Source organism: Cetorhinus maximus, chromosome 9 (assembly GCF_964194155.1).
Source record: "Cetorhinus maximus chromosome 9, sCetMax3.hap1.1, whole genome shotgun sequence".
Classification (NCBI taxonomy): domain Eukaryota; kingdom Metazoa; phylum Chordata; class Chondrichthyes; order Lamniformes; family Cetorhinidae; genus Cetorhinus; species Cetorhinus maximus.
In genome coordinates, this window is record NC_135887.1 from 37,842,424 (window position 1) to 37,859,947 (window position 17,524).

General features: G+C 44.2%; 1 protein-coding gene across 14 annotated transcripts in view; it reads right to left on the reverse strand.

The window, feature by feature from the left end:
- The window catches only part of mtmr4 (myotubularin related protein 4), a 196,294-nt gene that overhangs the window by 44,579 nt on the left and 134,191 nt on the right, over positions 1-17,524 (reverse strand). For all 14 annotated transcript variants that reach the window (XR_013577531.1, XM_078548543.1, XM_078548538.1 and 11 more), the window contains 4 exons: positions 10,668-10,852; positions 8,411-8,539; positions 5,887-5,998; positions 4,836-5,031 (listed from right to left, as the gene is read on the reverse strand). Coding sequence is in view for 13 of the 14 variants with exons in the window: in XM_078548543.1 (XP_078404669.1) it covers positions 4,836-5,031; positions 5,887-5,998; positions 8,411-8,539; positions 10,668-10,852 (622 nt within the window). In the remaining variant the exon portion in view is untranslated. The remainder of the gene's footprint in view (positions 1-4,835; positions 5,032-5,886; positions 5,999-8,410; positions 8,540-10,667; positions 10,853-17,524) is intronic.

Below are 17,524 nucleotides of genomic sequence, written 5' to 3' on the forward strand. Positions count from 1 at the left end.
CTCTCAGGGTAGTCAATCTGTGGAATTCTTTACCGCAGAGGGCTGTAGAGGCTGCGTTGTTAAGTATATTCAAGGCTGACATAGACAGATTTTTAGTCGGTAGAGGAATCAAGGGTTATGGGGAAACGGCAGGAAAGTGGAGCTGAGGATTATCAGATCAGCCACAATCTCATTGAATGGCAGAGCAGACTTGATGGGCCGAATGGCCTACTTCTGCTCCTACGCCTTTGTTACAAGCTCCAATAATTTGTTTAATGCCCTGTCCAACAATCTAAGTACTGTTAGGGGGCCTATAAACTACTCCCACTAGTGTTTTCTGACTCTTGCTATTCCTAATTTGTACCCATACTGCTTCTACTTCATGATCTTGAGGCCAGATCCTTTCTCATTTATGTCCTTATGTCATCTTTTACTGCTCGAGGATTTTGATCCAGTGATAGTGAAGGAACGGTGATATATTTCCAAGTCAGGATGGTGAGTGACTTGAAGGGGAACTTCCAGGTGGTGGTTTCTCATCGATCTGCTGCCCTTGTCCTTCTCGATGGTAATGGTCATGGGTTTGGAAGGTGCTGTCTAAGGAGCCCTATGAATTGCTGAACTGCATCTTGTAGATGGTAAACACTACTGCTACAGTGCATTGGTGGTGGAGGGAGTGAATGTTTGTAGATGTGGTGCTAATCAAGAGGGCTGCTTTGTCCTGGACGGTGTCAAGCTTCTTGAGTGTTGTGGGAGCTGCACTCATCCAGGCAAATGGGGAGTATTCCATCACACTGCTGACTTGTGCCTTGTAGATGATGGACAGGCTTTGGAGAGTCAGGAGGTGAGTTACTTGTCGCAGGATTCCTAGCCTCTGTCCTGTTCTTGTAGCCACGGTGTTTACATGGCTAGTCCAGTTCACTTTCTGATCAATGGTAACTCAAAATATTAACTTTGTTTCTCTCTCCACAGATGCTGTAAGACCTGCTGAGTTTTTCCAGCATTTTCTGTTTTTATCTCAGCTAACCCCAGGGTGTTGATAATGCGGGATACAGTATAGTAATGCCATTGAACCTCAAGGGGCGATGGTTAGATTCTCTCTTGCTGGAGATGGTCATTGCCTGGCACTTGTGTGGCGCAAATGTTACTTGCCACTTGTCAGCCTAAGCCTGGATATTGTCCGGGTCTTGCTACATTTCGACATGGACTGCTTCAGTATCTGAGGAGTCGCGAATGGTACTGAACATTATGCAATCATAAGCAAACATCCCCACTTCTGATCTTATGATGGAAGAAAGGTCATTGATGAAGCAACTGTAGATGGTTGGGCTGAGGACACTACCCTGAGCAACTCCTGCAGTGATGTCTTGGAGCTCAGATGACTGACCTCCAACAAATACAACCATCTTCCTTTCTGCTAGGTATGACTCCAACAAGTGCAGAGTTTTCCCCGATTCCCATTGACGCCAGTTTTGCTAGGGCTCCTTGAGGGCACACTCAGTCAAACTGATGTCAAGGGCAGTCACTCTCATCTGACCTCGGGAGTTCAGCTTTTTTGTTCATGTTTGAACCAAAGCTGTAATGAGGTCAGGAGCTAAGTGGCCCTGGCAGAACCCAAACTGAGCGTCAGTGAGCAGGTTATTGCTAAGCAAGTGCTGCTTGATAGCACTGTTGATGACCCCTTCCATTACTTTACTGATGATTGAGAGTAGACTGATGGGGCAGTAATTGGCCGGGTTGGATTTGTCCTGCTTTTTGTGTACAGGACATACCTGGGCAATTTTCCATATAGCCAGGTAGATGCCAGTGTTGTAGCTGTACTGGAACAACTTGGCTAGGGGTCCGGCAAATGCTGGAGCACAAGTCTTCAGTACTATTGCCAGAATATTGTCAGGACTCATAGCCTTTGCAGTATCCAGTGCCTTCAGCTGCTTCTTGATATCACGTGGAGTGAACTGAATGGCTGAAGACTGGCGTCTGCGAATCTGGGGGCCTCCGAAGGAGGCTGAGATGAATCATCCACTTGACACTTCTGGCTGAAGATTGTAGCAAATGCTTCAGCCTTCTCTTTTGTACTGATGTGCTGGGCTCCCCTTTCATTGAGGATGAGGATATTTGTGGAGCCTCCTCCTCCAACGTGCTGTTTAATTGTCCACCACCATTCACGACTGCATTTGGCAGGACTGCAGAACTTAGATCTGATCCGTTGGTTGTGGGGTCGCTTAGCCCTGTTTATCACTTGCTGCTTATGCTATCTGGCACATAAGTAGTCCTGTGTTACAGCTTCAACAGGTTGAGATCTCATTTTTAGGTAAGCCTGGTGCTGCTCCTGGCATGCTGTCCTGCACTCTTCATTGAACCAGAGTTGATCCGCTGACTTGATGGTAATGGTAGAGTGAGGCATATACTGGACCATGAGGTTACAGATTGTGTTCAAGTACAATTCTGCTGCTGCTGATGGCCCACAGCACCTCATGAATGCCCAGTATTGAGTTGCTAGATCTGTTCGAAATCTATCCCATTTAGCACAGTGGTAGTGCCACACAACACGATGGAGGTATCCTCAATGTGAAGGTGGGACTTCGTCTCCACAACGACTGTGCGGTGGTCACTCCTACTGATACGGTCATGGACAGATGCATCTGCGGCAGGCAGGTTGCTGAGGAGGAGGTCAAGTATGTTTCTCCTTTTTCTTGTTTCCCTCACTACCTGCTGCAGACCCAGTCTAGCAGCTATGCCCTTTAGGACTTGGCCAGCTCGGTCAGCAGTGGTGCTACCGAGTCACTCTCGGTGATGGACGTTGAAGTCCCCCACACAGAGTACATTCTGCGCCCTTGTCACCCTCAGTGCTTCCTCCAAGTGGTTTTCAACATGGAGGAGCACTGATTCATCAGCTGAGGGACGGCAGTACGTGGTGATCAGCAGGAGGTTTCCTTGCCCATGTTTGACCTGATGCCGTGAGACTTCTTGATCATAAGCAATGTGACAGAAGGGGTTATCAACAGTGCTACGAAGTGACACTTAGAAATAACCTGCTTGTTTACGCTCAGTTCGGATCCCGCCAGGGCCACCCAGCTCCTGACCTCATTACAGCCTTGGTCCAAACATGGACAAATCTGCTGAATTCCAGTTGAGGTGAGAGTGACTGCCCTTGACATCAAGGCAGCATTTGACCGAGTGTGGCATTAAGGAGCCCTATCAAAACCAGAGTCAATGGGAATCAGGGAAAAAGCTCTCCACTGGTTGGAGTCATACCTAGCACAAAGGAATACAGTTTTGTTCGTTGGAGGTTAATCATCTCACTCCCAGGGCATCACTGCAGGAGTTCCTCAGGGTAGTGTCCTAGGCCTAACCATCTTCAGCTGATTCATCAATAACCTTCTTCCCCAACATAAGGACACAAGTGGGGATGTTAGCTGATGACTACACAATGTTCAGCACCAATTGTGACTCCTCAGATACTGAAGCAGTCAGTGTCCAAATGCAAAATTTGGACAACATTCAGGTTTGGGCTTTTAAGTGACAAGTTATATTTTTGCCACACCAATTCCAGGCAATGACCATCTCCAACAAGAATGAATCCAACCATATCCCCCAGGCAATGACCGTCTCCAACAAGAGCGAATCCAACCATCTCCCCTTGACATTCAATGGCATTACCATCACTGAATCCCCTACTATAAACATCTTGGGTGGCAGTTACCATTGATCAGAAACTGAATTGGGCCATCCGTATAAATACTTTGGCTACAAGAGCTGGTCAGAGGCTGGGAATTCTGTGGCGAGTAACTCATCTCCTGACTCCCCAAAGCCTGTCCACCATCTACAAGGCACACAGTCGGGAGTGTGATGGACTACTCTCCATTTGCCTGGATGAGTGCAGCTCCAACAACACTTAAGGAGCTGGATACCCTTCAGGACAAAGCAGCCACTTGATTGGCACCCCATCGACCACATTCAGCATTTACTCCCTTCACCCCGACCCACAATAGCAGCAGTGTACACAATCGGCTCCTTCAACAAGAACCTTCCAAACCTGCATCCTCTACCACCTAGAAGGACAAGGGTGGCAGATGCATGAGACCACCACCACCTGCAAGTTCCCCTCCAAGCCACACACCATCCTGACTTGGAAATATATCGCCATTCCTTCACTGTCGCTGGGACAAAATCTTGGAACTCCCTTCCTAACAGCACTGTGTGTGTGTAACTACACCACATGGACTGTAGGAGTTCAAGAAGGTGGCTCATGACCACCTGCTCAAGGGCAATGATGAACGGGCAACAAATATTGGCCTAGCAGTGATGCCCACATCCCGTGAAAGAATTTTAAAAATCATTCATGCCTTCAATTCCTGTGCACCTTTCCCATCTGCCTGTGGGTCAACTTTGGATCCCAGTTTCAGATTAAGTTGATCCTGGTTTCATTCCAGCTTTTGGACTTTTTGTGTGATCTGCCTTAGAATTCTGAGGAAATTATCAACCAAGCACCAAGTGCTGAAGTCCAGTTTCCCAGTTATTGCTCACACACAAATTATTAAAGGGAAAAGAAGTACTGTTCATTTCAGTTGTTTAGTATGTGGTCCTCCTTTACATATCGTGCAATTTTCTTCGTTCAGTTGAAGTTAGAGAAATTCCAGGAATGATCCTAACAACACTGCCTTTCACTTCCAAGGGCTGTATCTTGTTCTTGGTCATAGGGAAAAAAAAACTTCTCCAATAGGCATCAAATATTTTATCTGAACATGTTTGGATTATCTCAAGCCAGCTTAGAATGGTTTTAAATCATAGCATAAAACATGTAGTAACTTGCACCATAAACTGATTGACATAGGTAAAATATAAGGTTTAATTCATACCTCAATCGTCCTATAATAAGGGTCTAGTAAAATCTTGGCCAGCGCAACTATCTGTGGAGTGCGATCCCAGCCGTCGGAGCAGTGTACAAGGACTGGCCTCCCTTCCCTGTCCACCACATTTGCAACCAGCGTAGCTGCCTTCAACATCACAGATAAGTGTTGTAACCACTTGGTGTTCTCCAGGGCTGAAAGCCAACTGTCAACAAAATACAAGGCAACACACCCAGTGATTAAGTGCAAATAAAAATGGGTCAACATAAAACGCAGACAGACAGGCGCACACACACACGCACAGACAGGCAGGCGCACGCGCACATACACAGACAGGCAGGCGCACGCACACACACGCACACACACACACACACACACACACACACAGGCAGGCGCACACACACACAGACAGGCAGGCGCACACATAGACAGACAGGCAGGTACACAAACAGACAGACAGGCAGGCACACACAGACACAGTATCCAATGCACACAACACAGGAAATTGGTGTGCCCACCACAAGCAATAAACAGTGAACTGACATGTGTAATGCAAGCAACACAAATGTGAACTGGTGTCGCATCTACTACTGCACACACACAACTAGTGAGTGCTGTACACAACATGCACGCACATTCACACACGCACATACGACACAAACTTCTGTACAAAACGGATACATCCATTTGCAACTCCTTACAAACCAGTCTCATTAAATTGCCTTCAACTACCTCGGCCCCACACTCTGGAATTTCTTCCCCCTACTCTTTCTCATCCTTTAAAACTTTTCTTCAACCTTTCATCTCTTTTTCTTTGGTTTAGTATTCAATATTTCCTTCTCTCCCTGTGGGACATTTTTGCTCTATTAAAAGGTGCTATATAATTGCTAATTTTTGTTGTGTACAAACACAATTCAGCCAGTATATGATTTGTACAATTGCACACACATTGGTTAAAGACTGTATGTTCTGCAGGTGATAAACACAGCAACTAATGAGACAGGTGGAAATTTAACTCTACCTTTGAAACAGCTTACAACATTAGAAGGATGGCACTCACTTTCCAGGGTCTGGCATCTGACTGCAGACTGCTCGGAGTGAATGGAAGCTGTTCCTGATTGAGTGGATATTTGCCATTCCCATAAACATCACTTCACAGTTTGGATAATACTCTGCAATAAACAAAGAATCAGCAAATCAGGGTGGAGAAGGCAGCAGTATCTGAGGTGCTGTCTAGGATTCAGTGAACTTTTACTGCTGCCTGCAATGGATATTACAGCATCGATCATATCTAGGTCTACAGAAAAGATGTCCATCTAGGCCCTGATACTTCAACAGATAATTGAGTCATATAGACAATGGAACCATTCGACCTATCAAGTTCATTCTTTCTCAAAAGCCTACAGTCCCGACTATTGCAGCATCCAACTGCTGTTTGAATGTTTCCTCTACTCTACAGCGGTGCCCATTCTATGTGTTGTGTGAGAAAAAATTGTACCTGATATCAATTCTGGACATGCCTTTAACTAATTTGTAATGTTAAATACTCACCAGGAAGTTAGCATCTGGTTCGAGTTTGTCACAACTTCAGACAAGCAAAATAATCATTAATCTCTTTCACAATATCACAGATGAGAGAGCCATATGGTCCATCATAATTCACGCAACCAGATTGACCCTATAGACTCTCCACTGCAGCATTCAATTGATTATTGAATGATCCCAACTACTTTGCTACCAATACTCTATCCAGGAGATCATTCTTTGTGCGAAGAAAACTTTTTGATATTAGCCTTAATTCTTTTTGAACTGTTTTAACCTTATGATCTGCTGCCCTACTCTTATCATTTTAAGTTATTTTAGTGGACAAGGGGTGCTGCAATATTACTCATGGGTATCAATGCACCAAATTTTACAATTGTGCCAAACAAACAAAAATAATGCATTTTAAAATATTACAATTTTTCAAATTTCATACCTTTCCACTTTCCTCAAACCGTATTAAAATCACAAATCTAATATATATAAAAGTTATATACGCTAACCTGTATCTTCCAAAAAATCCAGATTCTCATTTATGGCACACTAGGAATTAAAAATTATACATTCAAGCTGATACTTTGTCTTACAAGACATGCTTAAACTCATCAATAATTAACTAAATTATATAATTAAATGTATATTTAAAGAAGTCATATACTTAGTACATTCTAACAAATGCAAGACACAGGATATAGGTTTCAGATATTCTTTTTAGGTCCTATTTTTCAAACAACGATCCCAGGAACCTGTTCTATGTACAGCAGGATCTTATGGGGCCCTCTAACTTCTGTCTGTCTGGCCTCTGTATTGTTGGCTAACCAGCATGTATTTTCTACTGCCATATATTATCAAAACAGGTTTTCTGAATGTCAGCTACCCTCTTGAGTAGCTTACATGGTATTTAGAAGAGGAGTACTGAGGGCATGTAAATATTTTTGGGGATTGTTTCAGTTTAAAACCACATTGGTAGCTGAATAGTTGAAAGTCATGGAAGCTGCATGTGCATGATGCTTATTTATGGTGCTCCTACGAAGGGGACTCTCAACCTCAACTATTGTCAGCTGTAGCTCGAGGACTTGGACGTGTCATCTACTAATCTGCTATCAAGACTCTGAAAGGTACTCAGAAGGACCCATTGTTGCTTGCACCATTGCGTCTCCCTGAAGATGGATGAACAGGTTGGTCAGAATACTTCTCTCTGTAATGAGACAGATGTACAATAAACTCTTCCCCAATGCTGTTCGGAGAGTTACAACCTGACACTGCTTGCTCTGGCCTATTACCCTTACTGTATACAGGGAATCCTCACTTAAAGTTGTGGTTGCATTCCTGGAAATCAGGACTAAGTGAATCATAGGTTCCCACAGGAATCGATGTTAAAGCCGGTTCCTTCGGACATTTCTTGCTCGGAAAAAAACAATGTACAAGTTCAAATACTGTACCATACATGTACTGCACTGTGCACTCCTAGCTGAATTAACTTGCAAAACAAAATACATCACTTGAAATACAACACACAAAACAATATTTTAAAAAGTACACTCACCTACAGTACTTTTAGATTGACCAGAGTCCACCTACCGGAAGACGTTAGTCAGTGCAGGTCACAGATGAAGTCCCAAGAGTATCTGCACTAACCAACTTCTGCCACTAGATGGAGCACAGGACTTCAGCGCAAGTTCAGAATGGGAGCCAGCCAGAGAGGAACAACTGACGAACAGACACCGGGGACTACAGTAAAAGGCAAGGGCGGGAGGGAAGGGATGAATGAGGGCGGGAGCAGAAGCAATGAAGGAAAAGTGTGAGCAGGCATGCCACAGAAGAGGATGTCTGTGGCAAGCGACATTAAGGTGAAACAATGTTAAGTGAATCGATGTTAATTAAGCGGGGACTTACTGTACATAGGCAAACAAAAACTTTCCTTCCATAATCTATTGTATCAGTATCGACTGACAGGCCAGGGGATGAGAAAACTCAGTCTTGAGATGCAATTCTACCTATCAGGTTCAGGAGCACATGCTGTGCCAGTGCGTAATGCATACCTTCACACTCACAACCTCCGCCTTTCGCTCGGTTCGCTACAGCTGCAGTGTATGATCTTGCATCCAAAATAAGCAACTTCTGTGGTGTCCCTCCACCCTCTGCCACAGATCCTGAGGTTATGGATGAGTCTAGAACAAGAGATTGTTACATATTAGCTCCTAACTTTGTGGTGAGCAGCTTGATCCTTAACAGATAGTGATATCACAGAATCTCAGTGCAGAAGAGGCCCTTCGGCCCATCGAGTCAACACCGACATGTGAGAAACATCTAACCTACCTACCTAATCCCATTTACCAGCACTTGGCTCATAGCCTTGAATGTTATGACGTGCCAAGTGCTCATCCAGGTACTTTTTAAAGGATGTGAGGCAACCCGCCTCCACCACCCTCCCAGGCAGCGCATTCCAGACGGTCACCACCCTCTGAGTAAAAAAGTTTTCCCTCACTTCCCCCCTAAACCTCCTGTCCCTCACCTTGAACTCGTGACTGGCCCTTCAACTAAGGGGAACATCTGCTCCCTATCCACCCTGTCCATGCCCCTCATAATCTTGTACACCTCGATCAGGTCGCCCCTCAGTCTTCTCTGCTCCAAGGAAAACAACCCAAGTCTATCCAACCTCTCTTCATAACTTAAATGTTTCATCCCAGGCAACATCCTGGTGAATCTCCTCTGCACCCCCTCCAGTGCAATCACATCCTTCCTATAATGTGGTGACCAGAACTGCACATAGTACTCCAGCTGTGGCCTCACCAAGGTTCTATACAACTTCAACGTGACCTCCCTACTTTTGTAATCTATGCCTCGATTGATAAAGGCAAGTGTCCCATATGCCTTCTTCACCACCCCACTAACATGCCCCTCCGCCTTCAGAGATCTATGGACACACACGCCAAGGTCCCTTTGTTCCTCAGAACTTCCTAGTGTCATGCCGTTCATTGAATACTTCCTTGTCAAATTACTCCTCACACTTTTTAGGGTTAAATTCCATCTGCCACTTATCTGTCCATTTGACCATCCCATCTATATCTTCCTGTAGCCCAAGACACTCAATCTCACTGTTAACCACCCAGCCAATCTTTGTGTCATCCGCAAACTTACTAATCCTACCCCCCACATAGTCATCTATGTAGTTTATATAAATGACGAATAATAGGGGACCCAGCACAGATTCCTGTGGTACGCCACTGGACACTGGCTTCCAGTCGCTAAAGCATCCTTCTGTCATCACCCTCTGTCTCCTACAACTAAGCCAATTTTGAATCCACCTCATCAAATTACCCTGTATCCCATGTGCATTTGCCTTCTTTATAAGTCTCCCATGTGGGACTTTGTCAAAGGCTTTGCTGAAATCCATATAAACTACATCAACTGCACTACCCTCATCTACACACCTGGTCACCTCCTCAAAAAATTCGATCAAATTTGTTAGACATGACCTCCCTCTGACAAAGCCATGCTGACTATTCTTGATCAAACCTTGCCTCTCCAAGTAGAGATAGAGTCTCTCCTTCAGAATTTTCTCCAATAGTTTCCCTACCACTGACGTGAGACTCACTGGCCTGTAGTTCCCTGGCTTCTCTCTACAGCCCTTCTTAAATAGCGGAACCACATTAGCTGTTCTCCAGTCCTCTGGCACCTCCCCCGTGGCTAGAGAGGAATTAAAAATTTGGGTCAGAGCCCCTGCGATCTCCTCCGTTGCCTCCCTCAGCAGTCTGGGATACAAATCATCCAGACCTGGAGATTTGTCCACCTTTAAGCCTGCCAACACCTCCAATACCTTGTCACTCCCTATATCAATTTGCTCAAGAACCTCGCAGTCTCTCTCCCCGAGTTCGATACCTTCATCCTCATTCTCTTGGGTGAAGACGGATGTGAAGTAAACGTTCAACCCTCTACTGATGTCCTCTGGCTCCACCCATAGATTGCCCCCTTGGTCCCTAATGGGCCCTATTCTTTTCCTGGTTATCCTCTTCCCATTGATATACTTATAGAATATCTTGGGATTTTCCCTACTTTTACCAGCCACAGCTTTCTCATAATAACAAGAATAAGAATAAGTTTGGCTTTGATATCTCTACAGATCGTCTAGGCTCACCTATGCTGAGTTACCACTTGGTGAGATGCTGGAAGGCATTCATGATTTATTCTAGCATGAATTAGTACCCTGAAAAGAGGAAATAAAAAGCACTCTGGATAATAAATAGATCTTGAGTTTCTCAATTAGGTATAACGGATATTTCTGCTCTGCAAGCTCACCAAAGTCTGTGTCCGGCAGATAAGTTCCCTCACTTTTGCTCTTTCCACTCAATTTGGTTCCTCGGTCTAGGATGCAGGCTTTAGCAATGGATGTCACCAGATATTCATCATCTGCATTCCTCCAGCCCCACCAGCTGATTTCTGGCTGGCTGCACCGTGATATCACAGCACCATTCCGCAGATGTCTAGAGAAAACATAACACTGCTAGTGAGTGCAGACTATTATGACACAGCCGATGGTAAAGGCTAAGTTGTTCAAATTCCAGGGGAAACTTGAAACAACTGTCATAACCCATTTTTGCAATTTGTATGTTTCAAGATGCAGGCTTTGAATTCAGTAGTAATAAGACCACCAAGTCTCAAAAGGTTTTTTATGAAACTAAATTAAACATTTATTAATACAAGATTGTAAACTCATGCATACGTCTACAAATTACTGCTATAATAACTACAAAAATCCCCTAATTAATCTGACTCTAAGTTACTCTCCCATTAAGGTAACAATAAAACTCAGATTTAACAGATCACTGGCAAAGCATACCCTGGACAGTCACATTCAGTTTCTTGAGTTTCTTTCAGCTCTGGGTCCTTGCAATCAGACTTGGGGTTTACAGGCTGGAAGCTTCTCATACTAGTTGGATCTTAAAATGCCTCTATCTTACACACAATCTCCTTTCTCCTTTATACATATTTTTCTCTTTGAATGTAAATTTTCTATTACTTCACTAGGCTTTTAACTTTACCTCTTCTAACAATAACACCCTTTCGTCCCACCAATTTTATTAGCTGGAAAAAATAAACACATTGCTTGGCGTCTTCTAGCTAGGTGTAAATTTCACCCGCAGACTTGAGATTATAAGGACATATAGAGAACTGATATTTCTGCTCATACATCCTAGAGAAGACCCTTGCCTCAGGAGTGCATACTGAATAGCTGTGTGCACATGCAGTCCACAATTTTCGGCTCATTGATTTGTATGGAAAATCAAGGGCTGAAAACAGAAAATTTACACCCAAGTGTTTATACTTCAGAATTACCCGTCTACACACAAACATTTCTTCCACAGGCTTTTGTTTCTTTGCTCTCTTTTTAAAAAATTCTCTCTTGGCTCCCCCCACCACAACCCCCAACCCCGCCGCCACTCATTGAATCACCTGCTGTGGCGTTGTTACACAGGTGTCAGTCAGCCTCTAGTATTGTGCTTAAGTGGCCATTCTTACTAAATGAGCATAGATCTGCAATCAAATTTACAAAAAGCGAGAATGTTCAAAGAATACTAGTTGCAGCAGCAGTGATGTACAATAAAAACACCCAAAGCAAGTGTTTTGCTGCTGCGCACATCACAAAAAATAAATGGTGTATATTAATCCTTCTGAGTACTTAGTATCCTTCAGAACTAGCACATCTGTCAACAGCCAAAATTATTTTTCTTTACAAAATTCACATGTAGATCGAATACTCAATCACAGGACATCACAGCCAAGCACCACCTACATAAACAGTCACTGGATAACACTCAGCAGGAGAAACCTTGGTTAGTTTTCTCCTCTCTACCTCAATGAGACTGAGATCAAATGAGGTGTAATACTGTGCCAACAGAGATCAGGATTTATACGCAGTACTAAATTAAACAATGTTTAATTGCCTCAGTTATTTGGAAAGTCTGCTTGCATACATGTACCTGCACAGCCCCTACTTCAGCATTCTCCCTCTTCTTCTTTCAGCTTTTTCCATTACACAGGGTTGTCACAATTCAGGTCAATCACCTTTCATATCAACCATAATTTTGTCAGGTGGTTTTACAGCTGATGCTTTTCCTGCCACTAACCCTTCCCATTTAACCAGGCTGTGCACCATCACTGATACATGCATGCATGCCTGCACCAGTGGCTGGGATTTCCTGTAACCACCAACTTCTGAAGTGGGTATCAAACCTGGGGCTTTCTGGTTCAGAAGTAGGGGCACGACCAACTACATCACTCAGGCTCTCGCCCCACTTCAGCATTCTACTTGAATAAAACTTTCTGTACTCCAAAAATAACTCTTTATGGGAAGCTCTTCTTGATAATTTGGCATTGCAATAAATTACTACTGAAATACAGTTTATCAATTTTCTGTATGATCATATTTCTTGTATATAAGCTAGTAGAAACATGATTCTGGTCAGTATTCTCGATGATATAATAAAGTGGATAACTCCCCACAGTGTTTGATATTGCATTGGAAGGTAGGCTTTAGTAGTAATTTACTGCAATGCTGAATTATCAAGGAATAGTAAAGGTCATGGTACTACATAGTTTTGATGTCCATTTCTAATGTTGACAAGTGCTGTAGTTCAAACTACATGGATATTTAAACCAAAGCTGTGTGCATTTCATATGCAGTTAGAGGGTCTCTAACGAATCTGGGGCAGGCTATTGAAAAAGGTATGATTAAATCAGCTTATAACATCTGCTTTCCTCGTAACTTATTTCACAACTCCATTACCATTTAGGTTAAAGGAATACTTAAGTTAAATTAGGAAGTTCTAAGTAAAAGGTTCAGTACCTTGATATTTGAGCCTTCATAGGAAGGCTAGAGTGCAGCAATGACAATAGCACAAGCTACTTTACAGAAGATTAGCTTGATATGTAGAAAAAGTATATAAACTAATCTCAGGGATACTTTAGGACATAAGGCACTGCATAAATCCCAATGCTTTCTATTTTAAACCACAAGTGTTTCAGCAATGGTTTGAAAAGGGCATGCTCACACCACATCACAGTGCTCACACCATACCACAATGTCATGAAAGCACAAATGATCATTAATAATGTTTGATGACAGAATCACAGAATTGTTACAACGCAGGAGGCAGCCTTTAGGCCCATCATGTCTGCACTAGCTCTCCGAACAAGCAATTCCCTTAGTGCTATTCTCTTGCCTTCTCCCCGTAACCCTAAACATACTTCCTTTTCAGATACAAAAACAAAAATAGCTGGAAAAACTCAGCAGGTCTGACAGCATCTGCGGAGAGGGATACAGTTAACGTTTCGAGTCTGTATGACTCTTCATCAGAACTAAGGAAAAATAGAAATGAGATAAAATATAATCTGGTTGAGAGGGGTGGGACAGGTAGCGCTGGATAGAGAGCCAGTGATAGGTGGAGGCAAAGAAGAGATTGCCAAAGATGTCATAGACAAAAGGACAAAGAGGTGTTGACAGTGGTGATATTAGCTAAGGAATGTTCTAATGGTGACATTAAGGGTAGAAAGCAGGTCAAGCAAGTGACAAATGGCCCTAGTGGGGGTGGGGTGGGGGGAAGGGATCGAAAAGGGCTAAAAGATGAAGATAAAACAATGAATGGAAATACATTTAAAAATAATAGAAATAGGCAGGAAAAGAAAAATACATATTTTAAAAAATATATCTTAAAAATATATAAATTATTGGAAAAAGGGGGGTCGGAAAGGGGTGGGGATGGAGGAGAGAGTTCATGATCTGAAGTTGTTGAACTCAATGTTAAGTCCAGAAGGCTGCAAAGTGCCTAAGCGGAAGATGAGGTGCTGTTTCTCCAGTTTGCGTTGAGCTTCACTGGAACATTGCAAGCAGGCCAAGGACGGACATGTGGGCATGAGAGCAAGGTGGCGTGTTAAAATGGCAAGCGACAGGGAGGTCCAGGTCATGCTTGCGGACAGACCGAAGGTGTTCTGCAAAGCGGTCACCCAGTCTGCGTTTGGTCTCTCCAATGTTGAGGAGACCGCATTGGGAGCAGCGAATGCAGTAGACTAAATTGAGGGAAGTGCAAGTGAAGTGCTGCTTCACTTGAAAGGAGTATTTGGGCCCTTGGACGGTGAGGAGGGGAGAAGTAAAGGGGCAGGTGTTGCACCTTCTGCGGTTGCATGGGAAGGTGCCATGGGAGGGGGTTGAGGTGTTGGGGGTGATGGAGGAGTGGACCAGGGTGTCTGGGAGGGAACGGTCCCTACGGAATGCCGCCAGGGGGGGTGAAGGGAAGATGTGTTTGGTGGTGGCATCATGCTGGAGTTGGCGGAAATGGCGGAGGATGATCCTTTGAATGCGGAGGTTGGTGGGGTGATAAATGAGGACAAGGGGGACCCTATATGGTTCTGGGAGGGAGAGGAAGGTGTGAGGGCGGATGCACGGGAGATGGGCCGAACACGGTTGAGGGCCCTGTCAACCACCATGGGTGGAAAATCTCAGTTAAGAAAGAAGACATGTCAGAGGAACTGTTTTGGAAATTGGCATTATCGGAACAGATGCCTCGGAGGCGAAGGAACTGAGAGAATGGGATTGAGTCCTTACAGGAAGCAGGATATGAGGAGCTGTAGTCAAGGTAGCTGTGGGAGTCGGTAGGCTTGTAATGAATATTGGTGGACAGTCTATCACCAGAAATTGAGACAGAGAGGTCAAGGAAGGGAAAGGAAGTGTCAGTGATGGACCATGTGAAAATGATGGAGGGGTGGAAATTGGAAGCAAAATTAATAGATTTTTCCAGGTCCAGATGAGAGCATGAAACAGCACCAAAGCAGTCATCAATGTACCGGAGAAAGAGTTGTGGGAGGGGGCCTGAGTAGGACTGGAACAAGGAATGTTCCACATACCCCATAAAGAGACAGGTATAACTGGGGCCCAAGCGGGTACCCATAGCCACACCTTTTATTTGGAGGAAGTGAGACGAGTTTAAGGAGAAATTGTTCAGTGAGAGAACAAGTTCAGCCAGACGGAGGAGTGGTGGTGGTGGATGGGGATTTTTCGGGCCCCTGTTCGAGGAAGAAGCGGAAAGCCCTCAGACCATCCTGGTGGGGGGATTGGACGTCCATGGTGAAGAGGAGGCGGTTGAGGCCAGGGAACTGGAAATTGCTGATATGATGTAGGGCGTCAGAGGAATCGCGGATGTAGGTGGGAAGAGACTGGACAAGGGGAGAGAGAATGAAGTCAAGGCAGCAAGAAATGAGTTCCGTAGGGCAGGAACAGGCTGACACGATCGGTCTGCTGGGACAGTCCTGTTTGTGGATTTTGGGTAGGAGGTAGAAGCGGGCCGTGCGAGGTTGGGAGACCATGAGGTTGGAAGCTGTGGAGGGAAGAACTCCAGAGGAGATAAGGTCAGTGACAGTCCTGGAAACAATGGCTTATTGTTCATTGGTGGGGTCATGGTCCAGGGGTAGTTAGGAGTAAGTGTCTGCGAGTTGACGCTCAGCCTCTGCGAGATAGAGGTCAGTGCGCCAGACAACAACAGCACCACCCTTGTCAGCAGGTTTGATGACAAAGTCAGGGTTGGACCTGAGAGAATGGAGTGTGGCAAGTTCAGAAAGAGACAGGTTAGAATGGGTGAGAGGAGCAGAGAAATTGAGATGACTGATGTCACGCCGACAGTTCTCAATGAAAACATCAAGAGCAGGTAAGAATCCAGAGGGAGGGGTCCGGGTGGAGGGAGAATATTTGAGGCGGGTAAAAGGATCCATTGAACAGGGAGAGGACTCCTGCCCAAAGAAGTGAGCACGGAGACGAAGGCGGCAGAAGAAGAGTTCAGCATCGTGCCAAGCCCAAAATTCATTGAGGTGAGGGCGTAAGGGTATGAAACTGAGTCCTTTGCTGAGCACTGAACGTTCAGCATCAGAGAGGGTAAGGTCAGGGAGTTCAGATAACAGTTTTATTCTCTTTTGAACGCTTTTATTGAACTTGCCTCCACCACACTCTCAGGCAGTACATTCCAGACCTTAAACATTTGCTGCGTGAAGATTTTTTTCTACTATTTTTATATAGTGCTTTATTATGCCTCCTGTTAAGAACAGGAATAGCCATTTAGCCCCTTAAGCTGTTCTGCCTTCAATGAGATCATGGCAAATCTGCAACCTAACTCCATATACACAACTTTGCCCCATATCCCTTAATACCTTTAGTTAACAGAAATCTATCAATCTCAGGTTTAAACTGAAGAACTGATCTAGCATCAATTGCTGACTGAAAAAGTGCGTTCCAAACTTACGCCTCCCTTTAAGTGTAGAAGTGTTTCCTAATTTCACTCCTGAAAAGCCTGATTCTAATTTTTAGACCGCGTTCCTTAGTCCTAGACTCACCAACCGGTGGAAATAGTTTTTCTCTATCTGCCCTATATGTTCCTCTTAATATCTTGAAAATTTTGATCAATTCACCCTTAAGTTTTTAAATTCCAGGGAATATAACCTTAGTTTGTGTAGTCTCTCCTCGTAATTTAACTTTTGCAATCTAGGTATCATTCTGGTAAACCTACGTTGTACTCCTTCCAAGATCTAACGTGCAATGGCCAGAACTACTCTCAGTTCTGCAGGAATGGTCTAACCAGGCCTTTGTATAGCTGAAGCATGACCTCTACCTCCATGTATTCTAGTCCTCTGGATATAAAGGCCATCGTCCCATTAGCCTTTTTGATTGCTTTCGAAACATGTCCATACCCATCCCTGTACCTGGCCTCCCAAGTCTCTTTGGACCCCCAATGTTTTGAGCTTTTCATCATTTAGAAAATACTCCGCTCTATCCTTCTTAGGTCAAAGTGGATGATCTCATATTTTCCTACAGTTAAATCTATGTGCCACAGTTTTGCGCAGTCACTTAAGCAATCTGTATCTTTTAACAATTTTTTTGCATCCATTGCCCATCATCAGCAAATTTGGATATGTGGCTTTATATCCCATCTTCCAAGTCATTAATAAATACAGTGAATAGTTGAGGCCTAAACAGATTCTGGCAGGATACTACTCACATCCTACCAATTAGAGTACCTTGCCCATTACCCCAACTCTCCATCGCCTGCCACTCAGCCATTTGCCTCACCGAGCCAATAATAAGCCTTCAATTCCATGGGCTTCTGCTTTAGCTA